We start from the raw sequence: 26,703 nt of genomic DNA, 5'->3' as shown, positions 1-26,703 counted from the left end.
GCACAAAAACTGACCTTCACCCCCAGAATAACAGACATGGATTCGCAATAGCCTGTAAAAGCTGCATCATTCCTAATCCCCGGCTCACTAAAATGTGAGAATTGTGCTGTGTTGGCTGTGTAGAGGACTTTAGAGGAGCTGTACTCATGTCTCCTCAAAGCTATCCCGTTCTCTCCTCACTCCTGCAGTTTTTTTTCTCTACACTCTATATCTTTTCCTCTCTGTTTCTTTATTCAGGATGACAGTAATGGGCACTGAGGCAGGAAAATGAAATAAAATAACCATCAGTGAGCCGTGCATCTGCGTGGCCTGTGTGTAGTTACATACAGCAGAAAAGCAGGTCAACACAAACAAACAGTGCATGTAGAATGCAGCGAGCAAAGTAATCCTGAGGGGAAAAAAGGAGCCAGTTTGTTATCCTAAGTGTCTATAAACTTTGCTCATGTATTCCTGGTTATTGTATTGGCTCTGTATCTTTCCTATAATTTAGGTATTGCAGATATTTGATTAGAAGGATATTAAACATCATTCCACATTTTCCAAATCTCATCTCTGCTTGACTCTGCACTCTGTCTGCTTCTTGTCTTTCGGAAGCCAAGATCAGAGGCAATGAAAGATCTGGGTACTTTAGGTCTATAGAATCAAAAATACACACTCACAGACTCTAAAAATGATTAATCTAGCTCCCCAGCGGTATCCCCACTTGTGTCTAATAAATGCATATAGGTCAGTAGGACAAGGAGCTCGAGCTTCATCGAAGTCTTTCTCCAGAGAACATGTGTGCTTATATGTGGCACATTTTGTACACACATCAGGTAGTGCGTGTGTTGTGTATCATCACTCCAATCAGCTCCGGTGTGTTAGTGGATCAATAGAGAGTAGTTATCCAGAGATTAACCCTGTCAATGCTCCATCACTCTAATCAGAGAGACCCCTCTGCTCTTCCTCCCTCACTCCTGTCGTTGATCTGCTGGCTCGCTCTCTCTTTCAGCACTGTGCCACTGCCTCTCTTGTCTCTGTAGCCTCTTTCCTCTGCTGGTCATGTCTGTTCACATGAGCATGTGTGTGTGTTGGTGTCTGTTTGTCTGTTTGTGTGTTTGTGTGTGTGTGTGTGTGTGTGTGTGTGTGTGTGTGTGTGTGTGTGTGTGTGTGTGTGTGTGTGTGTGTGTGTGTGTGTCCAGCTGCCCATGACAGATGGAGCCATTATAGAAATGGCCAAGGGCTTGAACACACATGCACAGTCACCCACAAACATATACTTATTCCATTAAAGAAAGGACAGTTTTAACAACACACACAGCTCTCACCTTCTCTCCTTCTCTGTTGGAGCTTCAGCTCTCCAGCATTGCATCTGTCATCTGTGCATACAAACCATCATTAGCCTGACTCCCCTGTTCTCCCATCCCTAAAAAAAACTTGCCAAATCCTTCTTTTCTCCACTCCCCTGCTCCATCCGTCCACCTGGTTCACTTGCAGGCTGGCGGCCGTCGTGATGGTTAAGGTCAGTGTGGTAGGGGGAATAGGACAAAGCAGCCAAAAGGGAAGTGACCAGATCCACATCCCTGAGGCCGACCAGCTCGCTGCTCGGATGAAAATAATTAGGAGAGAAAGGCAGAACTGGTGGGCTTTGGATTTACAGCACAAGGTGGGACTGCCTTTGGCAACCCACTCAGACGCTGAGACACACACACACACACACACACACACACATACACACATACACGCACACTCTCTCTCTCTCTCTCTCTCTCTCCTCCTCTCTCTCAGTGCACAGCAGGTTAGCTGGCAGCATTTAAAGGCCAAAGTAAGCAGCAGAGGGATGTCTGATGGCTGGAACCACATGGGGCACATGCAAACAAACACACATGCTGAGGAGCAGACACACACAAACACACACACTGAATGTAGAGCCACACCTCCCAGCTGTCATCTTAGCTAACCAAGTGCACTGTCAAGGTAGTCTCAATTAGAGACAGGGCGGTGATTTAGTGTTGCTGGTTTTTGTGTTGCACTTCATTATTTACTGTGATTTTATTTAAAATACAAATAACTGTAGCATATAAAAGTGTATTTTTTTAAAGGATATTTTAATCGAGTCAGTACATTCATCGTTTAGATTTGATAAATAAGGTGAGACTGATGTTTTTTGATATTCCCATCACTGTGCTCGTCTCTGACTTCTTGCAATAGCACGAGGAAGTGTTAATCCAAACTTGTGAATTGCGCTCTTGTTGGTACATAATCGCATCTTATCTGCAGCATTTATGTATTGATGTCATGCAGACAGGTTGAAAGCAATAAAAGAATGTTGAACAGTTGCTTTGCTGTATAAGATGAGATCAGTGGGATGCCATGAAGAGACAGATCCTCCCACAGTTCCCTGTTTGAAGCTTTTCCTCTCCGCTGCAAACCTCCTCTTTCCCCATTTGAAGATGTGGCCTGTTGGCTAAATGCCATCTCCGATCGTGTCTATGCGAGTGAATGTGTGTCTGTGTGTGTGTGTATGTGTGTGTTTGTACGTGCATGTGAGCGCGCCCCGCTGTGTCAAGCATGTCAAATGTGCTCTTGTCCCCTTGAAGAGACCCGAACGATGTGATCAATCAGAGCACAATTGAGCAACTGGAGAGGCAAACCGGCGATGCACTTAATGTTAGGTGTTGTCATGGAAACACAGGGTGCAGATTTTCCACTTCATTGGTTGCCATCAGTCCACAGGCATTTTGAAATAATTTCCAAGAAAGGGAATTGAAAGATGGGAGGGGAAAATTAGTCAAGTGGTCACGCAGGCAGATAGAACACACAGCGACACACAGATAATGAAAATTTCACTGTAACACTGTACTGCAATTACTGTATTAATTTTTGTGTGTTCGTGGTAAAACAGTGCAATTTAGAATAAACTGCCTCCAGCAGTTCTGTTATGTACATTGATTATATATGTGTTTTTGCACAGGATAGATATTCCCAAGAGGCTGTTTTCTGTGCTGCTTTCAGCCTTTAGAGAGTCAGAATGGGAATTGCAAAGCTATATTTCCTGTATTGGAATGTAATCACAAGTGCACACACACCTACAGGCAGACACCTCTGATGAACGAGCAGAGGATTAATAGTGTCACCCCTGCTAGAAACGGTGACCTTTCATTTAACAGGTATCATACATCATCCTATCAATGGATCTACATAGTGGACTATTTTACGCATACACAAATGCACATACTTACTCTCACACAGGAAATAGGACTTCCTTTCTGCCCCTCACCCCATTACCCATTCTCTTATCTCCCCCAGTCACGCGCACTTAAGCAATTCTCCCAGTCTTTATTCTGTCATTTTCGCCTCACCCCCCACCAGAGACCCGTCGTTTCGAGCCCATTTCTCCCCTCTTTGAAGCCATCCCACCTTCATCCCCGTGTGCCTTCCCCTGGGCTCTGAACTGTGACCTCTTTACATGAGCACAGAGTAAGCTGGCAGCAGTTAGCAGCAGGTCTCCTCAAATTTGATTGGGCTGGCCGAGAGCTGGACTGGCGTTGACACTGTCCTGAGGGGAGAGAAGGAGGTCAGGCGTTGACGAAGATTAGGAGGAAGGGGGTAAAATAACATTATGTATTGTGGAACATTTTTCTGAGGTGCTAAGGGCATCTACATCAACAGAAAACCACAGCAAAAAAATCAACATTTAATACTCACAGTTGGTCTCCAGCAGACTGCTCCAGTTGTGACCTATTCACATGCTCGGAGGGATACTGGCTCCATTACAATTACAAATGCAGCCTGGAGCTGAAGATTGCAATCACTCCTCCACCACCGCAGAGACTCAGGTTTATTCCCTGGCTGCTGTGTGTCTGGCTTCTGGCCTGGGTGCTCTTTTGAGCATAATTGGCAAAGTGCAGATATGAAGCCACAAAGGATCACATCTTTCTGCTGATGGCTACTACTGGTTGGCTCCCATTTAGGGTGTTACTGCCTCCTGGTGAGGTTTCTGAATGGCAGAGGAAAAGAAGCAACTTCATGTGTTTCAGACCCCTTCCAGGCCTACAGAGGGATTAGCAGCAACAACAATTGCAGGCCGGAGGGAATTTGAATTTCCAAGATTGCACATAAACACAAATTAAAAGAAAAAAAAAGTCATTGTTTTAAAAAGGGACCCTGTCAGTGACCTTGAAAAGCAGCATTCAGGCCTTGTCCTTGTAGAAAACAGTCCAACATTCCATCACCATAAATTTAAAAATTACAGGCAGAAAAGCTTCCTTCACTTATTTCAGAGCTCAGCCTTCTCTCTTTAAAAAGTCTTCAGTGCAAATAGCCCCCACCTGTTTACATTTTGCACTTTTCATGCACGAGTACGCAGATGACTAATTCATGGTTTACATACATGACTGCTCAAGGAGACAAAGACATTGAGCACTTTACCATACTGATGCATTATGGACTCAAAACGTGCACATCCACAAACACATGCGTGCACACAAGTCAATTTGCATGCTTCACAACATCTACACGCACAGCGGCAGACATATGGAACCATATGCTGCCACCAGACAGGCTTATTGATGTTGGCCTGTCAGCCTCCGAGCACCACGGCTGGGGCAAACAGGTTCAGGGCTGATGAAAAGATGGATGGAGGGATGGATGGGAAAAGGAGATCTATAGAATAAAAGATGGCGATGGTGTCAGTATGAAGCAGGAATAAATCTTTTCATAGTGGCAAATTGTACTCGGAGAGGAAGGAGATTGTTTAGATCCCTTGTTGATTTTCAGCTTGTTTTTGTGAGGCAGTAGTCCATGACGCCTCAGACAGTTAGCCAATCCCATCCTGCTTGAGTGCTCATATTGGTTCTGTTCGGAGGGAAATGTAGCAGTGAGGAACATGCTTTTAATGAAAGTGTCTGTCTACAATAAGCCTGCAATATGGAATTGCTTCCAGCATGTGTGTGCACATAAATGGGGTCATTTCCCTGAATATATTTCAGCTGGTTTGGGAAAGCAAATCTTTGATTTTCTATAATTCCAAGCTTGTGCTATTTTCTTGATGCATCGCCAAAGTCTAGGTAGTGCATTGTGTGTTTTATTGGACTCATAGTCAGTTTTTTTTACTCTCGTCATCCCATCAATTTATGCCTGTACGTACTCTTTGCTGTTACTGCCAGGTATCCTATTACCACTCTTTTCCCATGTGTGGACAGCTGCCATTACGCTGAATTAAACCCAAATATGAAATCAAGATTGCCAGACTGATGCTCATCAATCCTCCCAGGAATACTTACATCATCCTAAGTGTCCCACTGACCCTCGCTGCTCTCATTATAGCTTGTTAGAACAATTAAAGGTGACGTGTGTCAAATTTATAACTCACCCGTGTGTGTGTTTGTGCCTGTACATGTACGCTTGTGTGTTTTATCCTGAACAGATGTGAGCATCTGCCATTGCAGTTAAGGCCATTAATACATGTCTAGAGGTGTTTGTATGCGGATGAGTCTGGTTTTCGGCAGCAGCTGTTGTTATTTGCCGTGTACCCTGTTTGTGCGTGCATCTTTGCAAGATGTCTGACATACTTGATTTAAAATATACATATTTATGTAGGAGACACAGATAGTCAATGTAGAGGAATCTTTTTGAAAAACACACACCAACAAATACTACAACAGCATCTGATAAATACTGACAGAAAAGTATTTATCTTTGCTTGCTGTGTTATCAACTCTAAATACAATGAAATATTTTTGCAGTTTTCAACATTAGGAGCCTAAACTTCTTGTTTATACACACAAAAATATGTCAGCTCTCATACAAAGGTTGAACAAAGCTAAGGAAGTGCATAAATACAAAGTAGATAACAAAGATGAGGCCAACTCTTTTCATTCAATCTTACATGGAATCTTGTCCTACAAGTTCTGAAATGCCTGCAGGAGGATGTTGAATATTATTATGTACACTTCGCTTGAGTACACGCAGTTTTTAAATGATAGTGCTGTAAAAGAAAAAAACACTTTTGTAATTTATAGCATTGTTTTGTTAAGGCCAAAGTTTATTGTTGGGCTTCAGTTGAATTTAGTGGTAGGAAACATGTTGCAACTTTGCTGTTTTGTGTCTTGATCCACTTTCATCCTTTGTACCTGTTTGTCAATGCAAATTTTCATGTATTCATGAGCTGCCTCTGTTCATTTGTCCACTGTCTGGAGCCCTTTTCCATCTAGCCTTTCATCACTTTGATGCAATTCATACTCTAACCACCAGAGTGCGCTGTATGATGGGATTCTTTTCCTTTGCCTAAGGCGCTGTAAAATAATGAGCCTCAGCACTTGAGTGTCCAACTAAAGGCGTGCAGGCCCTCCAGGCTCTGTGGTTGAAGTGGTGTTTGTGATTCTTCCTGGAGCTCCTCAAGTAAAGTGAAGGTTAGAAGATTTCTCTTCACGGCAGTGTGTGACCATGGAGAAGGTCAGCACTGCAGAAGAAAAACTCTTGATATTGCTGAAGATTTGCTGCTGTCAAATGCAACCAGCCTCCCTTTCATCGTGTCCCGTCTGATGTATGGAGCCAATAAGCTGTTCTGCTTGTGAAAGTGCTGACTGTTTGGCCCCAATAAACACAGAGTCTTAGTGGACAACTCCACAGTTCCTCTCATCCGTCATCACAACTTTCTCAGAGACAGAAGGGCTGGTGGAAGGAAGAGAGGGAGTGTGTATGTGGAGGCTGTGGAAGTCTTCGGTATATAATTAATGACCTTATCCTGCTCCTCCTGCTGTCTGAATACCAGACAATGAGCAGACGAAAAGCAGGAAAAACAAGGGAAATCAAGAGAGAGAAATGACACAAAGGAGGGGCGACAGTGAGGAGATTGAAAGGGGGGAAGCATATGTTAAAGGCTGGGCATGATTAATAATTATGAGTTGTGTCAGTGACCGAGTGGCCGTCCCATTACCCCTGCTGTCTACTGGAGGGGCAATTGCGTGGGATTTACCCCCCCATGCTCCCTCCATCCTCCCACTTCTCCCCACGGTCCTTCATTTTTCATGTGCCCAACTTTTGCTCGTTTTATTTTTTGCTTTCTTTTCTCTTTTGAATCTGTAGCAGCACCTCTGTTCCCATGGCAATAATGGGGCCTGAATGTAAATAAGTGGAAAATATCAAGGGACAGGACCTTGGCTTGCAGAGAAACCGGCATGTGATCAAGACCTGTCTGTCAGATTTATTTTTTTGAGACTGGAGTGTAGGCAAGGAGGTTCAGCAAGGACAAAGACTAGAGAAGGGTGGGAGGTGACTGGTCTGTCTAGCTGTGGCCCCAGGGGGTCAGTCTGCCCCCGTCTCCAAGCCCCACTGCCTTTCTTCGATCACATCCATTTCTCCTGTACAGCAGAGAGACACAAATGAGACAGAAGTGGCAGCTTCGAAATTTACAGAATAGCTAGCAGCTGAGTATCTGCTCCTATTTAATGAATATATGTAAAACCAAAAGCTACAATCGGCACTGCTGTGATTTTACATTTTGCCCTCACAATGATGAGAAGGATGGCCCGGAGTGATGTCAGGAGGTGGAGATGATCTCCTCAAATTACTTCTCTCCTTCCCTGAACCTCCAGGGCCTCTCCTCCCCTTCTTACCCTACACGTTAACAAAGACAATCTGCCCAAGTCATTCGCTTCAGCGTTCGTCATTGGTTTGCGTGGTAGCAGAGAAGCCGGCGCACCTGTTAGAGGTGTGGGACCCATCTGTACAGTAACAAGCAGCTTAGCCCCATGCCTGCAGCAAGAGGTGGAGCTGGCACAGTCTGGCTCGGGTTACTGCACTCCTGAGAGAAAAGCATGCATGTGTATGCGGAGGGTTATAGAATGAGTAGTTCAATGCTGGCTCATTAGAAAGAATGAAGAAATGCAAGTATGAGTGTGTGCGGGGGGGGGAGTGTGCACAGGTGCATCCTTGTATTTCGTATTTGTTTATGCACATACTTACTGTGTGGTGTGCATGCCTGAGGGATCATAATGATTCACTGTCTATAAAGAAGGCAAATTGTGTAGTTATGACGGGCTGAGAGGTTTACGAGAGTTATAAGCACAGCTGCATCCTGCATGTAGACAAATGTGTCACAGGCAAAGGTCTGGAGAATGGAAAACTGTTTGGCATGAGCGTGAGCAATACAGGAAAACTTACATTAGTTAATGAGTTTTCTGCTGCCAAAAAAATAATTAAACATCAGCAAATTGCATCTGCACATGGTTACAGCTTCTCGAAGTGCATTTTCTTTGTTAAATACATGTGTAAATTAAATATCTCTACATTTAGGAACAGTAGTTGGACAAGACAAACCATTTGAGATGTCACCTTAGCCTCAGAAAAGTGGTAATGAGCATCTAATTTCTAATTATTGCCTTTGTTTCACAGAGTAAATGGTAAATCAGTTATTCAGAAAAAATATTGGACAGAATAATCAGCCAAATTTATAACTATTACAAATTCTCTGTCCATAGTATAAAACCACACAGACAAATACTGACACACATTAAAATGAGTAAACCCATGTTTCCCTGTTTTCCCAGTATCCCGATGTTTCCCGCTGGGAGTCAGATCATGTATAACCCATTTCCTCCCATGATCTGATCTGTAAAGATTAAATATGTAGCTGAATCATCAAACATTTAACGCTCACACTTCAGCAAATCAGATTCCTAATCGTGTGTGGACTTTGGGGAAGGGGACTCACGTGCTCGTCTTGATCCTAAGTTGATGTGAGTGTGCTGTTTGCACGCTAGATTAATTCATAAAAGGTGTACAGACTTGCAGGCAGAGGCAGTGCATGCTTAACAGAGTGTTAATTGTTAAAATCAGTGTTAGGGAAACACTGTTTTCCTACCCACTTTGTGGTGTTGCTGGGTATGTGTGTGTCTATTTCTGTGCATGGTGTAGGCTTGGGAAGCCTCCTCGGCACTGGGTAAAGTGGGCTAAGTTTACTAGGGCAGAAAATGCTGGAGCGTGACTCAATCCAGAGCCTTCATACAACCAGCCTCTTAAATATGCCTCTGCCGCATTCTGTCTGCTCAGTGCCTCTCAGACACACTCTTACTCTGGTGAGAGGCTTGTACGCAGGACAAGAAAGACATAAGTAAAAGCTCTGACCATGTTAGAAAAGGTGTAAGGTGTATTTTTGCCTTGTGAATGCCCCTTGATCCACCTGCGAATCAGATATTCGTTTTATTTTCTACTCACATTTTTCAAAGGACTGAGCATGAATGGGTCTTGAAAATCCAAGGTGACTTTCACTGCAGCAAGAATGACATAAGATAGTAGCGTGCACCTGCCTCTCCTCACTAGTTTTTCCAGACACCACAGACACACACACACACGCACACACACACATGTATACACACTTCCACCGACACACACACACACGTATACACACCTCCACCGACACACACAGCTGCACCCAGAGACACACAAATGAAACAGAGCCATTCACTGTAATAGGGAACGACAGATTTGGGGTGCAGAGTGACACAGCAAAAATCTGATTACTAACAGTGCTGCAGACAATGACTCGGCAGAATCCTTTTCATCTGCGCTTGCTGTCCTTCATCACCTGAGGCTGACAAAAAAGACAAATGAATGGAGACAAAAACGAGAAGACAGAACAACTGTCAGCGATGATAAAAATACTGAGCGACACAAACAAATTTGCATATATATAAAGAATAGTTAGTATTGAAGCTTTCAGGCCGAGCTGTAAGCATAGAAAAATAAAGCAGCACAAGGATAACAACTCACAGTGTGACATTCAGTGGGTCAATAAAACTATTTGAGGTCATTTGACCTGACACATGAGCAAGTAAAGTGCATGGAGTTGCATTCTCTGCAGAGTTTAAAACCACTGTGACTAGTAGACAGTTGGATGCAAACAGGTGCTTAAGAGGCTTTATCAATGGAATAGAAACTATTTTTGTGACTGTGCGAGTGTGTCTGAGCGTAAACCTCCAACGACTTGGACGACTGCCAAGAGTTTGATTAGCACATATCCCTATTTTCCACGCCAGGTGGACATCGTGATCAATCAGGCTCACACAGACACATGCTCTGTACTCTTGCTGGAAATTAGATTTAAAGAGCAAAACTGTCCTCAGAGCTTTTAGTATGATGCAGAATCAGAAGAGAGGCTTGTTGAGGCCAATTCTGTGATGCACAGCGTGGACTGGCACAGTCGCAGCCACTCTGCTGTTGTTGCCGTTTACTGGATTACTGGGACGGTCAGCTTCAAGGAGGAAACTGGTGGTGGGGAAATATGGCAAAACTCCTCAGATGTTGACTGCTTCAGCATGATTCATCTTAAGGTACGGCACGCAGTAAAGCTGATATTTTGGTTGATATTGTATCTGTGAGATTCAACATAGATTATTTGTTGAATTATCTACCATGGCATGATATTTTTGTGTGTATCTATAAATCTGTTAACTAGTTATTGTTTATTTACGTGTGCATATCAATGTATCCAAGGGAATGTAAAGAAGAAATTCACCGGGGATCTTTAAACTACACCTTTATCTGTGCAGAAACAGTAGCTTGGCAGCTACACTCCTTCCTTTGTGTAAATCACTCACTAATGTGTTTGTATATATGCATTCATAAGTGTACAGTTGCACTTTTTATGTTTGATGGAACATAATGTGCTCTTTGTATTATGCAAAGAGGTGATGTGAAATTCAGCTCTCTCTCTCTGAAGGCTGTAAACATTGCACTTACAATTCATTCCACTCCCTTCACTTATCCTCACTTACACACACACACACACACACACACACACACACACACACACACACACACACACACACACACACACACACACACACACACACACACACACACACGCACTGGATTACACACAGAAATCTGGGTTTTAACCCTAGCCATGCCAGGAGGGAGTCACACTGGGACATGTGGTCTGGTGTAGCCTCTCTGTTGGGGGTTAAGCTTGTCACTAGTGATGAACGCCATTCTGGAAAGGATACCTGCCGCTCTCCATAACCCTCGCTGCATTCAGACTCCCCTTCACAAGTCTTAACAGCTACATACTGTCCATCTCCACCATGATAGTGGGTATTTATAATGCATGAGCAGCATGCAGATGAGAATTAGCGGGATATTTCCGAGTTATTCATGGTGGGGTGTTACATATTCACAGCAGGCAGCATTAGGAGGACGGGAAAGCCTCCTGAGGGCAACAAAGGCCTGATGGATATACACTCTTTAACACCCAGCGGTGTGTTTTATTAGGTCTGCATGAATGCAATTGTACATGCGTGTGCAGAGAATCGAGGCTGTGCAATAGCCTCGGTCACGCCCCGGTGCTTCGGACTACAGAGCTGATGTGAGGACTGATGAGGGGCTGTTTCTGTCAACCTCATGCCCAAGAGAGGACACGGGGCAGAGGTCACTGGAACTCTGGGTCTATGTGGCCTATGGAAAGGGCAGGAGAGAAAAATGAGATTGAGAGGGATGTCTCTGAGACGCAGCAAGGCTGAGAGTGATCAAACCAAAGGAGCAGGTGGAGTAAAGGTTAAACGTGGAGTCAAAAGAGTGGGGGAGGAGGAGACATGTAGTGCAGTTTGGATGCTATAAGGTGAATGAGGCATTCCTATGTCAGAAATTGGTCACAAAATTAGTTTTTGATTTGTACGTTTTGCATGGTTACTATTTCTGCAACTGTTTTCTGTAGGAACCGATGCCATCAATGTTATTTAAACAGCAACAAAATAATTAAAACACTTAGAAAAACCTGACTTCTGTCACACATATGACAAAGACGGCTGCGTGCAGTGTATTTGGATGAATAAAAGGTTAAAAATCTTCTGGAACCTGCATCTGAGACAATAGCAATAACAATAGATTAGCAGTGACTCAATAATCCTGTAAGGACCAGAGAAGTCTGACTAACGGTGGTGTTGCATGACCACCATTTCTGAAGTATAAACCCATTCTCTGATTTCCTACAATAGCTCAAATTCTGTCTACCACCTTGTTTCTATTGTGCATGCAATGCCAGTGTCTCTCTTCTTACAATCACATCCTGTTTGTTGTTAAAGCCCAGCTAGACTCATTCCAGTCTGACCGTCTGTTTCTTCCTCTTTGTACGTCTTGGTAGCTGAGAGAGAATGGGGGTACATTCCAGCAGCCACAAAAACAAAAACAAGCCCTTCTCCATGGACGTCCCACCAACATCCTCTGTCCCTGTTGCTTCCCTTCTCTTAAATCACCACCCCTTCTGCCATGCACCCTTCGTCCTCCCTCCCACCACCCCATCCTCCCCAATCAGCCCTCTACCCCACATGCCCTTGTCCTCTTTAACCCTCCACCCCTCCCCGCAACTGTTACATAAGCTTCCAGTCATAGATCCAGGCCGTATCGCTGTTGTTCCCCCTCCCTTCTTCCCTTGTGTGTCTATGGGAACCTCAGCATCCAGGGCCAACCCTTAATGAGGCTGCCACAAAGGCCCATTGATGAGAGGCCCAGTGTGAGAGAGGATGACCCCAGCCAAGAGCACCCAGAACTGTGCATCAGCTGCCCCGGGCTCTCCCTCCACACAAAGACGTCCACTGTGGACAGAGACCTGAAAAGGCTCAAACAGAGAGAGACAGAAGGGGGGAAAGAGGGTGGAGATAACAACTCAAAAAACTTAGAAAATTCGAGATAGAAAGATATTTTAAAAGTTGGAGATGTGTGACTTCATCGCATAGCTGCTTCTCCGACTCTCAGCTCCCTCCTCATGCAGCCTCCTCCTCCTCTACTTCCTCCTGTATGCATCCTTGCAGGAGCAGTGAGACCCACCCTCTGCACTCCCTCTGCCAGGGAGTTGTCAGTATCTTCATCTCCCTCATGGATCATAACTCAGATCTGAAGAGGGGACTACAATGCTGTAGTCTGTCAGAAGTCCTCGTCAGCAGTCGCAGGTTGCTCAAGAGAGCGATCAAAGCGCTCTGACGGGACCCCCAACTCTTTTTGGGAAGCTCTGCAGGACTAATCGGAAACCCAGTCGGTTCTCAGAGCCAAGCTCACTGGAGACAGACGTGTTTTGTTTATCAGATTTGGATTACAGCTGATCATTTGGGAAGCTTCCCGTGATGGAGAATGAAAGTAGTGTGTAGACAAATGAAGCTGGACCCTTAGACGCCGTAATGGAACAATTCTTTGAAGAGCTGGGTTACTGTCTGGCTGATATGGCTTAACAGCTTCCTTTCAGTCATTTGTCAGTATCCCATATGAACACACATAGAGAGGAAGAGAAAAAAGCTCTGAAATCACGGTTTGGATTTTGTCGAAAAGTCTCTTCTTTTGTTGGCATTTCTTCATCAGTGCAAAAATGACTCTTGCAGCTCGACTCGAAGACCTAGAGGTGACCCTGGAACACATGCTCATGGATGTTTTTGTAAGTTTCTTTTGTACACTATTGCTTTTAATCTCAGTAACTGCGAGAAACAAAATGATTTAGTCTTTTGTCACCCTTACTCTCCGTCTATCTTCTCTCTGTGTTTCATATGGGTGACCTCTCTCGTGTATAATTGCAGTTGGAGACCAGAGGCCAACATATGTTCGAGCCTCTTTCCAGATGCTCTCTCATTAATTAGCTCTGAAATAAGCCCCAGTGCTGATTAAGCATCGAATTCTGTGCATAGAGAGATTTGGGGGGAATAAACTGGTTGACTAGGAATCTATCTTGGACAGCCTAACATATGACTCCACACAGGGTCGGCCCAGTGAGCTGAAACTTTGGAAAAGTTAACTCAGCGTGCGAGAAGCTTTCATCCAACCAACTCCAAAGTATTAAATCTAGGTACTGGGCTTATTTCTGCTTTTTGTGGTCTGCATCCTTCATATTTATCTATAAATCTTTTGATTAGGAATAAATGAGAAGTAAAGGAAGCAGGGATTGAAAATGAGGAAATGAGGGCTGAAAGAGGAATGAGAATGAGAAGGAAAGTCTGATGGATGGGATAGTCATATTTCTATCGCCCGCAACGCTTGGTTAGAGGTAGATTACTCAGGCCCTTGTGGTTTCCAAAGCATTTGGGCGGTGGGAATGAAAAACTGCGCCACACTGCATGCCTCGCACACACACAAATGCACAGAAAAATACGTCCACATGTACACATGATATACCTCCACATAGACACGCTCTTAGTGACATGAGAATCCCTGGTTGCTTTGATCTGCCTGTAATGACTTTGGTCGTTAAGCTGCTGTTTCCCTTTAACATTGTTTACAGGCGCCGGCATCTGTTGGAGTAACTGTAATCTGTGCTTTTCTGAGATAAACTGTGCGTCCAATGAACACTGTCAGACCTCAATCCGCTGCTGCAGGGCATCACTGATATATGACGCCCGGATCCATCGACCTATTTTGGAGATTTGGTCATTTTTGTATATTCGGTTGATGATTTATGACAGAGGCAATAAAGATTAGTGTTTGTGGCCAGAACAGGATTTAGATTATTCATGCACTGTATGTGGGCTGGAAAAGAAGGGAGTGAGGGAAACGCTTCCTTCCTCTGCATTTCTACTCAGAATCCTAATTAGGCTGCTTATTTATTTATTTCTCTAATTACTGCGAGAGGCTGGAAAACAAAGGGTTATCTGGCCACTTTGCATACTTAAATGAGAAATATTCAAATTGCCCGTGCCCCTTTCCAGTCTGTTTGCTTGACATATGTGCACATGGCAAAGCAGGCATACAGTGCACGCACACACACGAGCCTACTGCAGTGAACCATCAAATAATGGCAGGCACAAGTAAGTATCTTAATGGGATGGCTTACCAGCAGCAGACGGTGTCACGGATCAGACATCTTACACCACTAAAAAAAGGTTTTGCCAATTTTGAGTGCTTCAAAACAGGACTAAGGGACGAGTAAAATGCTGGCAGCTCTGCCCACTATTATTTTCCTGTCTTTTTACAGTGTTAGAGTTGTAATTCATTTAAATACTTAATTGCTGTGTGATTTATTACAGCACTCTGCAGAAGAACATGTGTTTTTTTTGTTTAGTAATGTAATTAGACTTCACAATAACATACAATTTTCATATCATGTGATCAATCTGCAGCTGTAGTTTTGTGTCTTATTTTGCCCATTTTGTGTCTCATTTTTGTTGTTTTGTGTCTGACTTTGATCATTTTACATCTTGTTTGCGTCATTTTTTATGTTTTGTGTCTTACTTGTATTGTTTTGTTTTCTGTTCGTGCTGTTCTGTGTCCTTGTTTTTCCTCATATTCCATCTTGTGTGTTTTGTGTCTTGTATGTGTTGTTTTGTGTCTCATCTGTGTTGTGTTGTCTGTCATTTTATGTCTCCTTTAAGTCATTTTGTGTCTCGTTCAGGTTGTTTTGTAATCTGTTTATAGTGTTTTGAGTTTCATCTGGGTTGTTTTGTGTCTTGTCGTCACTGTTGTTTTGTTAAATTTTTGTCCTTTTGTGTCCATTTTTACATGGTCATGTTCTTACGGCAGTTTTTGACCTCGCTAAAGCATTAGATGTAACAGTTTTTAACCATACTGTGAATAAACAGTATGCTACCATCAGATTTTAGCTGTACTTTTTACAGTAATTAATTACATGACACTGTATAAATTCAGTAAATCACTAGCAGATGTGGTTGCCAGTATTTTACTGTATTTTACAGGAAAGATTATGTGTAAACGTGTGTGTGTTCAGTGGATCAAGCTGTGTATGTGCGTAAATTAAGGCAGCTAAGCCCAGAGACCATGGTAGTTAGAGGAATATTAAGGGTCATTAGAATAATGACAGCGGTTCTCCATCCTCCAGTGGAGAAGGACCTCCAGAGTCCGATCTGTGCTGCTCATTGGCTTAGAGCAGCAGTCGAGTGCACAGCTATATTCAGCGCTGCACAGCTATTTTCATTAACACAGCAGTGCATATGAATGATTCAGGAAAGCCGAGAGTATCCCAGGCAATGAACTTCCTTTACAGGCTCTTTTACTACGAGAAAAGGAGGTCACTATTTTGTTGCCGCGATTGCTCACGGGAAGCTTGAGTCATTTGTAGATTATTCAGGTCAACACTTTTATGTGTTCTGCATTCAGGGCCATGATCGCAGATTTAAAGCACAACACTTTAAATTCAGCTTAAAATCTCAAAAGAACACCAATCAGTACAGTTAAAATAGACATTTCCAAGTAATATTGCACTGCCATTACCACAAAGGGACCTTTGATGAGAATGAAACAGTAACGTGATCTATATCTGCTGATTGGATTTTTTTTCCTGGTTGCTATAAAATGTCGGTTTGTGGCATCATATCAGCTCCTGCCAAAGCTGCTGTGTATTGTGCTGCTGGACTGCTGAGCTGAGTGTGAGCTGTGAGGGGAGGACACAGTGAGGGAGAGATGGCAGCTCTTCTTTCAGAGGATGCCTCACAGTCTCGCACAAAGGCTGACAGTCACATCAGGAAATGAAGCGGCGTGATTAAAAATGCATTCAGTCCTTGTGTAGTTTAATTGAATCTCCTCCTCATGCACCCCACAAACGTCTCCACCTCCCGATCCTCTCCTCCAACATCCTCCCCCCTCCACGATGCGAAGCGAGGCATCCCTTCTCTCACTCTTCTTCCTCCCAGATCCTTTCTTTTCTCCCCCCCATCCCCCTGGTCTCCTCCAACTGAGAAAGACCTCAGCTGGATGGGATTGTTTCCATCACAGCTGTACTGCACTGCTCTGCTTTGCTCTTTTCAACACTGTCTCCTCTCTTTCCAGCAGCCACAAAGCACTGGTTTATATCTTTGGGCCAGCTAGTCTGCCACAAAAGGCCTGTGGTCTCTGAGAGCATGCAGTCTATTAGGAGAACGAACACAATGACACCGAGAGTTTCCTCGTCACAATCAGAATTGTATCACGGCATTATTTTGCACGTGTATCTACAGTATGTGAATACATGTTATTTAATCGAAAGCGTACTTTTCTCTTTTGCTTGTAATCGTGTTGATTCAAATAGCAGCTATGGACTGGGTGTACTGTGCGAGAGTTTTCTGTTACGTAATGGGTGTGTTCTCTGCCCAGTGACAAACTTGTTCAATTATAGCAAGCTGACCTCCTCCCTCTCTCTGTCTTCCCCTTATCGCCTCCTCTCTCTTGCTCTTCCTCCCGTCTCTCCACCAAACATTTGTCATCCAGTCTGAATTAATCTGATCTTGGAATCGATTGGTATGCAGCCGGAGTCGCAACATCGAGTCCTCTCATGACTTTGAATAAATTTCAGAGCATTTTCTGGCGGCGTTACCCCACTTGTCCTGTTAGTTTTACAAAGTATAAGCCTGGCATTTTATATGTCTTTCTCACTATTAGCAAATCTCATGAAAAGAACTAAACCGACATGTGCCAGTCCATTTTGTAGTTTTCTCATATTCCATTCTGTCTGCATCTCTCCTCCTTGAGCCCGTTTGTTACTGCTGGAGGAGTAAATGTTTAAAAGCAGGTCACAAACAAGTCATTTCCTAGAGCAGTTGGGCACCGCAGTTTTCAGCAAACCCTTTCCACACATACACAGGTATTCGTTTAAACATAGCTTTTTCTACGTGTTTTGGCTTTTCATCCAAACACTGTCTTAGGTCACTGAAAATAGAGCGTCTGGAAAACTACTTCCAGAGTGAAGATGTTCAAAAACCACGTTTGCAGTGTTGAAGTATGTTTTTGTCTTGTAATGTGCCATTTTATCCATGAAGCAACATGACGAAAACAGTGTCAGTGCTAACTTTGCTAAGAGGACTTTGTCCATGTTTGAACAGAAATGTACAGTTACTTTCCCGCTACAGTGAGGAATCAGATTCAGTCCACATATAGAATTACTTCCTCCTCGATGTTGGTGTTAACAGCTTTTTTTCAGGCTTCTATTGGCAAATGTGGCATCAATATTTGGCATGCTTTTGACAAATCTTAAATTGTGTTTTTGTATTTTTTTTTAGAACAAAAGAGGTGTCAGACATAAATAAATAGCCATTTTCCACCTGCAAATTTGTGAGGTTTGGTGTAAAATAAACAATAATGAGTCCTTATACTAGTGAAAAAATGTGTCAGCCAGTGCAGCGAGGGCTTACTTGTATGTTTTTATTGTTTTTGGACACTCAGTTTATTACTATATCATGGATTTTGTAGACAAAAATATGAAGAGAATCAATCCAAAATAAATAAATGCAGGTCAGAGCCACTATGTTTATGTGGGAAAAAACCTCCACAGAGGGAATGATATTATTATAATGTAGTCAGCTGCAGCAGGCACATGTATCTCATTTACTTCCCTCATTAGTCTTTTCTGGCTTCAAAAGCAACCGAATAAATAGAGAAAAGTCCATTTTCATAAACTTGATCCAATTTTTATGTGCGTAACCATAAACTAAGCGGCTATCATCATTCATCTCTCAGTCTTCATCATGCGTTCCTATGTCAGCTGGCCCAGCACACACAGAGGCTTTCCAATAGACTGAAGTGAATAATTCAGAAGCTTTGAAAGCGATTCACTGGGGCAAATTGCATATCTAGCACCTCATTCACGTCTGCTGCTACCCTTATAATAGACTGTATTTGATTGCCCATTGTAATGATATATTCTAATTCCATTGAGGCACAGATGACTGTACAACAGCAGTGCAAGAGGTTGGTTGTGGCCTGCAATCAGAAAAAAACATTTTTTTTCAAGGCAACCGTCAAGGTTATAGACAGAGCACATTCAGTCTGACTGTAATCTGCTGGTGCCAGTGCCTAAAACGGTAACCACACTGACAATCACACAAGCACACATACAGTATGTGCACACACCCACACATGCACACACACTGTCACCTCACTGAGCAGATGTGAGCCGAGCGACACGATTTGACCAGGACGACCTGTCCCAACGTTCCACCAAATCTCTCTGAAATACAAATATGTCCCAGTTTTTCACAGCAAGTCACATAAACGTCGCTGTTTTCCCGTAATAAAATCTCACGGGCTATCTGCTACCTTTCTGAGCATATAAAAAGTGTTTCCCAGGCCTTCTTACACAGGCACTGCTGAGAGGATGATAATTGAAGTGGATGCTCCCCTGTGGAGGAGTCATTATGATTGGTTCTGGCCTGATGAAGGGTGGGGGGGGCTCACTTTCTGCTCATCTCACTCTCAACAGATACAGAAAAACAACGCTTGCATGAAGACAGAAGCACCCACAGTGAGAAATGAATTGAATTACGCGAGCAGGGTGGTGCTGTTTAGCTTTATAACCGTTTATCTGCTTTCATTGCAGTGTTGCTGTAACTCAACCCTTTGTAATTTGTGGAGTCTTGAAACATAAACAGTCAACCCCCTCCCTGCCTGCCTGGGATGGGGAGAGAGTCCAACCAGAGGGCATTTCCATAAACACACACTCCCACACACACACACACACACGCACACACACACACACACACACACGCACACACACACAGAGGACCATAGGGATGAGTCAGACAGCCGTGGGCAGAGACTGGCTGGGTTATCAGGGTAAATTAATGCATAACAATGCCAGGATTCTACAACTGAGAACCATTGCTTCTTATTATTACAACTATGAACAAAGACTCAGCAGACACACACACACAGCCCAAATAAAACCCAGACAATCCAGCTGCTTTGTTTCCCTCATTAGCATCTCTCGTACCCAAGCAGTGATTTCTCTTTCTGTTCTCTCACCCTCTCCTCCTATCTGCAGATTTTCTTTTTTCAGAAATGTATTAATATCTGTTGGTTCACTTTGAGGGCAGCTGGTTCTGCGTGTCAGAATCGCCCAGCTCTGCTCTTGATTTTTTTTTCTTTTCATTCCTTAATATGTACTCAGGTTTGTATTCCACATATTTTTTTTACCAAGTGCAAATCCCATTCGCCTTTATTTTTGTGTTCTTGTTGACTGAAATGGGTCATTGTGCATCCAGCCCGAGGCATCAAGAATAGTAACATGTTGTTTTTTTTCCTTTTTTATTTTTTTTTCCTGCTGTCAAGACAAGGGCTTATCACGTCGGTGGATTTGAGGAGAGTGGAATTTAATACATTTTAAAAGGGAAAAAGAAAGTGGGATCTGCGGAGGAGAACAAACGAACACAAACCACACTTAAACTGTTCAATTAGAGGAGTGCATTGTCATCTCCCTGTCAAGGTGTCAGACAAGATTCCTATGAAAGCAGCGAGGTTTTTGTCTGCTAAATCAGCAGTGGCACTTAATCTCTGTCATCACGCTCTGAATTAACATCAAGCGCACACATCACACAGAGTACCAGTCGCACTGCAAACAGACACAGGAATGAATCGCGCTTTTTGCTTCCTTCTTCAGCTCCTCCGGTGTGTCATCTGTAAGACCTGGATGTTCGCAGACTAAGTTTATAAATAGCCCTCTGATACTTCTCATGTAGGCCACAGTCACTCACACACTGATGTGGGCCAGGGTACTGAATAAATAATGCTTACTGGGGATTACCACTGCAGATGATTTCCTCCTGTATGCCTGTCGCTCGGCTTTAACACAAAGTGTGCGTTTCTGTGTGTGCAAATGTGTGTCTATGTGTGACATATGCAGTATCATGTGGCTGAAGCCAACAGGGGTCCTCACTTAAAGAAATGATATGGAGAGGAGGGGGGGTTGGAAGAGTCTTGTTTGGTTGCACTTTTTGACTGGTTTGCTATAATCTGATTTTCTACTTTATGATCCAGCGTCAAATCACCTCATGAGTAAAGAAAGAAGAAGACAACCAATACAGATATTACAACAGTAGACCACACTCAAAATGGTTGAACATACTGTACATGCGTGCAAACCCAACAACTAGCGTGCACGTGTGTCGATTCATTTAGTTAATCAGCTGGCAGTAGAGTATTGATGTACACGAGCGTGCACAGAGCTGGGCAGTGAGTGATGACAAGAATATGACAGTAAGTCACTAGGTGCAGCTGTAACTTATGAATCCAATAGCTTTAATGGACATGTGAAGACCACTATGGTGGGTGCAGAGGACTGACTCAGCTCTCTGCAAAGGGTCAGAGATCTGCTGCTGGAAGTCCACCAGCTCTGTGGTGAAAAAAAAGAGAAAAAATCAGACCGATTTCTGCACTTTTCCCCCTACACAGACGATGAATCAAATGATAGTATAATCAATATCTGCATGCATGAGCAATATGCATGCATGACTGCAAGGGTGTGTGTGTGTGTGTGTGTGTGTGTGTGTGTGTGTGTGTGTTCTCCCTTTGTGTCCTGGTCCAGACAGTGCAGGGAGAGAAAGCTGGATGTGGGATTTCAAAGATAATCTCCCTACCAGATGGCAAAACATCCCATATTCCTTTTGAGGTTCCACACGTGATCCCCCCTGTAAGGGCTGGGTATGTATGCATGGGTGGGTGAGGGTTGTAGGAGTATAGATATATATTGTCTCTCACAATTTTTTATTGGATCACGTGACACCAGTGCGTATGCTAATAAGAGCTGTAACGTCACATTAATCCAGTGACCTGGTTAAGCCCCTAACTGAAGGAAGTGAGTGTGAGAGGGAGAGGGGAGGGGAAGCTGCCTGAGCTGGAGGAGCAGAGAGAGGAGAGAGGAAAGAGACAAAGCGCACTCCCTCTCCCTCCTCGGTTACTCTCACACGCTCATTCAACCCTCATGAGCGGCGGAGCGGAGCGCAGCAGAATGGGAAGCGGTTCCAAAGGCACAGAGCGGGGCGCGTAGGACCGGCGTGGGGACCCCTCAACACTCCTTCTTTCATATAACCCACGGACGCGCGTACGGGCTCGCGTGAACCAAATTTGTCAGGCTGGACGGGACGGCGAGAACACCCACCTCCCACCCGCGCACACATGCCCACACGCCCACGGAGACGCACACTCTGGAGCGCACCATGGTGGTCCAGGGCGCAGTGACGCCCGGGAGGACCCGCCGGCTGATGCTTAAGCTGCCGGTGGCAACTCTGCGGAGGAACAGTGGAGAAAGAGTAAGGTTCCCCTCAGTTTCACTTTTCTTCTTGGACTTTGTCTCTATCTGTGTGGGTGTGTGTGTGATCGTGTTTTGTCGCGCCGTTGTGTGCGTAAGTGGGATTTAAAAAGAGGTTCTTGGCTAATCCAGGGAACCGTATTAGATTTGAGTTGGTGGAAGTGAAGAGCAAAGCTTTTAATCTCCACACACTGGACAATACTTCTCTGTGTTTCTCTTCCTGTCAGTCTGAGTCTGTCAGTCTTTGCAGTCTGTCTCTGTCACTGCTAATATATTCCACCGCCGTCCTCGGCTTCAAGGTTACAGGGAAGTCTCACTGTGGGAGAGCTGCCTTTGAGTGCAGCCTGTTTGTCTGTCACTGTCAGCGCAATTAAACCGACTTGAGACATAGTTTAGTTTCCTTTTATATCAACCAAAGCCACACAGAAGCTCATCTTCTTCTCCATTTAAAGTCCTGAATCCTGTCCTGCCAGATCGTTGAAGTCAGATTGTCTGCTGGACATCAGCTCCAGTGTTTGTGTGTTTGTGTATCTGGTGGGTGTGGACTGTGGGGTGAAGATAATAGTTTCCAGCCAGGCTTAGACATGGAATGTGCGTTGCAAAAGTTACCCCTTATGTCAGTTTTAAAGACAGGCTGTGACCTGCCAAGTGATTCACCTCTTCTGCCCTTCATCAAAGTTGTTTAAGGCACGAGAGAGCTGTGGAAAAAAGGAGAAGAAGTTCGCAGCTGTGAGCGTATCCCTGTGTTTCCACCATTGTATTCACTCTGTGATGTATGTCAGAGCTCTTTCATGTTGTAAGTACACTGGTATTAAGTGAATCAGACTTAAGTAGAATGTGTGTTCAGGTGATGAGCGCGCTCCAAACCCCCGAAAATCATGAGGTGCTTATGGGATAACACCGAATTGAAATTTCCAGCTCCTTTTTTGAAATCTCTGCCTTTCCACTTGATGTGACATGACTTTAGTTTCATTAACATCCCCCTTTGAGTGACTGTGACTGTAGTCTTTTGAGAATTCCCAATGTGTTTGTAGTTCTGCCTTTGACTGAACATGCAATCGGAGGATACAGTAGTGCACACACATACTGTACACATGCCGTTATAAATTTCACAGTGCAGCAGCATACTGGATGAAAACTGCTTTCATTTTAATAAGGCCAGACATGAACACTTCTGCCTACCCCACCCTCCCTCTGACCCCCACCTCCCACTCTTCAGCGCACTGAAATACATAAAACGCAACCTGGTTCCTTTGCAGAGGATTACTTTATAGTCAAGTTGACGTAAGAGTCCTCAGAGGAAGCGTTAGACTGTATATTTAGCTGTGATGCTTTCAGGTTCTGGCTGTTCAGAAAGTTCAGGTTGAGGCTGGTAAATGGATAAAATGTGATATGACTGAATCTGGCTGCCCGACACAATAGTTTTTGATTGGAGGAAACTTAATATTCACTATCCTTTGGAGCAAAGTAATTGCTACTGGTTGATTGACTGGAGACACACACACACACACACACACACGAACGAACACACACATTCAAATCACCCTAATTAATCGAGAAAAGCAGATTTTCGTGCACATGAAAGCTCTCTCTCTCCCTCTCCTGATTGCATTCCATCTCTCTGCCTCCCATTTTTCTTGCAACCAGCTGTGTGCAGACAGACTGAAGGGGGGATTACTTGTTGTGATTTACATAAACTCACTCGCATTATTGTAATGTTGTGCTGGAAAAATGACTCCATAAATGTGCTCTGGCTTGCTGTTCCAGGTAGTGAATGTATCAGCTTTTCAAAACAGGTATCTGTCAAACTGCACAGGAAGGAAACTGCTCAATAAATCGACAAAGGCATTTAAAAAAGAAAAAATTTAAACCATCAAAGTGTGTGACTCATTGAGATGGCAGGTGAACAAAGCTCGGTGATCTGCCGGTTTCTCCGCCAGAGGCTCCGTGAATGTTGACTGACTGTGAGGTTATCACTTTTTTGTGTCCTTACTGAGCTACCGAAACGCTTTCACTTCTGTGCAGCTGCAGCTTTGTCCTGCTCTGACTTGTCATGTTAGATAACTCATAGCATTCATATCAAATCTCCACCTTATGCAACTGCATGAGCGGCACACAAAAATGTATTGACACAGTCTGTATCTATAAGTAGCTGACTGAGCAGACTGGAAGGTTGGAGAGGAAATTTATCGCTGCAAGCTTAGATCCAGTTAAAAGCATTTTGCACACTTGGAAGTCTAATTTTTCTTTTCCTTCAGCGTTTCCCACGAACACGCAGAGGTTAGTCGGTGCGCATCTCCACTGGCTAAACACTTTCCTCCGAACCATTAACATTCTGTAACTTATTTGAGAGATATTTTCAAAGTGGACGCTCCAGATTGCTTCTGCAGATTGCAGAGTAAAGAATCCATCTTTTCATCTGTGCCTTGTCACTTTTCTAATGCAGATGAATCGTCTCACGTGTGTGTGAGTAGTTCCTGATGGATGTGGGTTTTCGTCACAGTTAATTGAGTAATATCTAACAGGGAGAACATAGCAATCTTTGTCCAACAGCGATGACACATTTGTAAAAAACGTGCTTCGTTAACTGTGGAACAATAGATGAGACTAACTTCATTACTCCCCCCCCCTTTTGTCTATGAATCATGCCTTTTCTGTATCTTATTTCTACCTCTTGTTGAAAATCTTGTCTTCATAACATGACGTGTCTTGCTTCTTATCCTCTTTCTTTGCCTCTTGCAGTTTTAAGAAACTGGCAAGAAGTGTACCACCATGGATGACATGGGATAGAAGCGCTTATGGATCGTCTTTGCAAAACACCAAGTGTTTACACCGTAATATGATGAGGATAAATTGCACAGTTGGTGTTGACAGTTTAAAACAGCTTCTTTGAGGGGATGTTTTCCGTGTAGATTACCTCTGCGAGCAGACTGAATTCGGATTATCTGCCGCCTTTGTTATCCCGCTATCATGTTAAGCTGCTGAGCTCTTTTTCCTGTGAAATTAAGAGCAAAAACAAAATAAACAAACAAAAGGAAGAAGAGGGCGCGAGAAAGACTGACATGAGTGTTTATGCGTGTGTTTATGTGTTTTTCTGTTAGGGGGGGGGGGGGAAATCTGATTTTTTAGGAGACTGAGTCGCTCTCCGAGGAAACATGTTGTTGTCAGGGGCGCCACAGGGGAGCGAGGTGGGGGGGTTGGATCAGTGTCAGGGAAGGAGAAGTTCACACAGGCACACACATGTACACATCTCCAAACCACGCATTCATGAGCAGAATGGGAATGCAAACAGACAATAGCATGACTGTAATTTACCGCTATAGGCCTGAAAGCGAGAAGCCGCCAAGCAAGTGGTGAGGTAGGAATACTAATCAATCCTAGTTACCTTTAAACATCTCGTCTGCACCAATCACAGAGAAGGTCAGCGCTGGACTCCGGCATTCTGCGGGTCAGGTTGATTCCCGGCTTGTTTCTCATCAGACTGATCTAATTGTCTGCACATTAGGGTCAGGATGCATTGAAGCAGCTGCAAAGTTGATGAGAAAATCAGAGCGAGAAACAAAACAACATCCGAGATAAGTTTCTGTTGGATTTATTTGTTGGCAAATATGAGCTTAAATTCGCGCAGGTCTACTTTGTCTCGATACATTATTGATTACCAAGGATTTCAAAATACCTCCAGGACTGTAGGTGAGAAAGCTGTGGTCAGTCAGCCCAATTAAGGAGACAAAGAGAAGGGGAAAGAAGGAAAAAAATGAAAGAGGTGAGAATAACTGGAGCTAAAGGCTCCTGAAGGCCCCTCTTGCACCACACCCTGTTCGGCATGAAAGGGGACCCCCCTTTTCTCCCCAAGGCGGCTCAGGAGGAAGAATGTTATTGAACAAGTGAGGAAAGGGGGGCACAGAGAGACTCCCACCCTATCCTCCACCCTGCCTCTTTCATCACTTGGTGCTATGATTTTTTTTCCTCTCTTTTATTCCACGTCCAAAATCAAGACCTATAGACACATGGCACAGCTGCGCACAAGTTCAAAGTAAATCAGCACTGAGCACGATCAAACAATGAAGAGATGATCGCCTATTGACTGTGAGCGACGGCTGAAGGCAGTGAGCTGCTGATAATGTGTTTTCTCTATGGAGACAGTTTGCTAGCAGGGTAGCGATGGTGAGAGTGGACTCTGTCCTCTGCCAAAACATCCCCAGTGGATGGATGTGTGTTGGTGTGATCCCCTCCTCTGCCACCTTCATGCAGAGCTCAGAATGATTTCTTCATTATCTCTGCTGCTCTGTTCTCAGAAACGACTGCATGGGACCCTCTAAAGGAAGAGAGAAAGAGAGAGAGAGATGAGGAAAAAAGAGGAGAGCGAGTTGATGGGAAAGAGTCTGTTAAATTCCATCTCCCCCAAAACAGGATGTGGAGACCCCGAAATGTTCCTGAAATATCCCAGCACAATCTGTGGCCTTTGTTCAGCAGAGATAACACGTCTCAATGAGAACGGAGGCACTGTCTGTGACTCACTCATATGAAGGGGTTTATTCATAGTTGGTGTGTGTGTGCAGTGCATGAGTTTGTGTGTGAATCCCGACAGAAAAAGAGGAATAGAAAGGAGAGTCAGAGAGGGAAAGAAATGTATATTTTTTAGAAGTAGTAAAGACTTTCTTGAAGATGCTGGAAGCAGGAGGGGAGTGTGTGTGGGTGGGCGTGTTCGAGTGACAAAGAGAGACAGAGCGGGAAAGGGT

The 26,703-nt window shown here is 43.9% G+C and overlaps 1 protein-coding gene across 4 annotated transcripts in view; it reads left to right on the top strand.

Moving 5' to 3' along the window:
• The window catches only part of frmd4a (FERM domain containing 4A), a 104,929-nt gene that overhangs the window by 24,418 nt on the left and 53,808 nt on the right, over positions 1–26,703 (top strand). The window contains exon 1 of one of the 4 annotated variants that reach the window (XM_022213720.2): positions 12,617–13,402. The exons of 2 other annotated variants lie outside the window; for them this stretch is intronic. In XM_022213720.2, coding sequence (XP_022069412.1) covers positions 13,337–13,402 — 66 coding nt within the window. In that variant the 5' untranslated portion in view covers positions 12,617–13,336. Of the gene's footprint in view, positions 1–12,616; positions 13,403–21,519; positions 21,966–26,703 lie in introns of those variants that run through there. One more of the 4 variants, XM_022213718.2, reaches the window with a different exon arrangement.

This window comes from Acanthochromis polyacanthus, chromosome 8, assembly GCF_021347895.1.
Source record: "Acanthochromis polyacanthus isolate Apoly-LR-REF ecotype Palm Island chromosome 8, KAUST_Apoly_ChrSc, whole genome shotgun sequence".
Lineage (NCBI taxonomy): Eukaryota > Metazoa > Chordata > Actinopteri > Pomacentridae > Acanthochromis > Acanthochromis polyacanthus.
The sequence above is the reverse complement of the archived record's forward strand: the minus strand, read 5'-3'. Positions and strand labels throughout refer to the sequence as shown.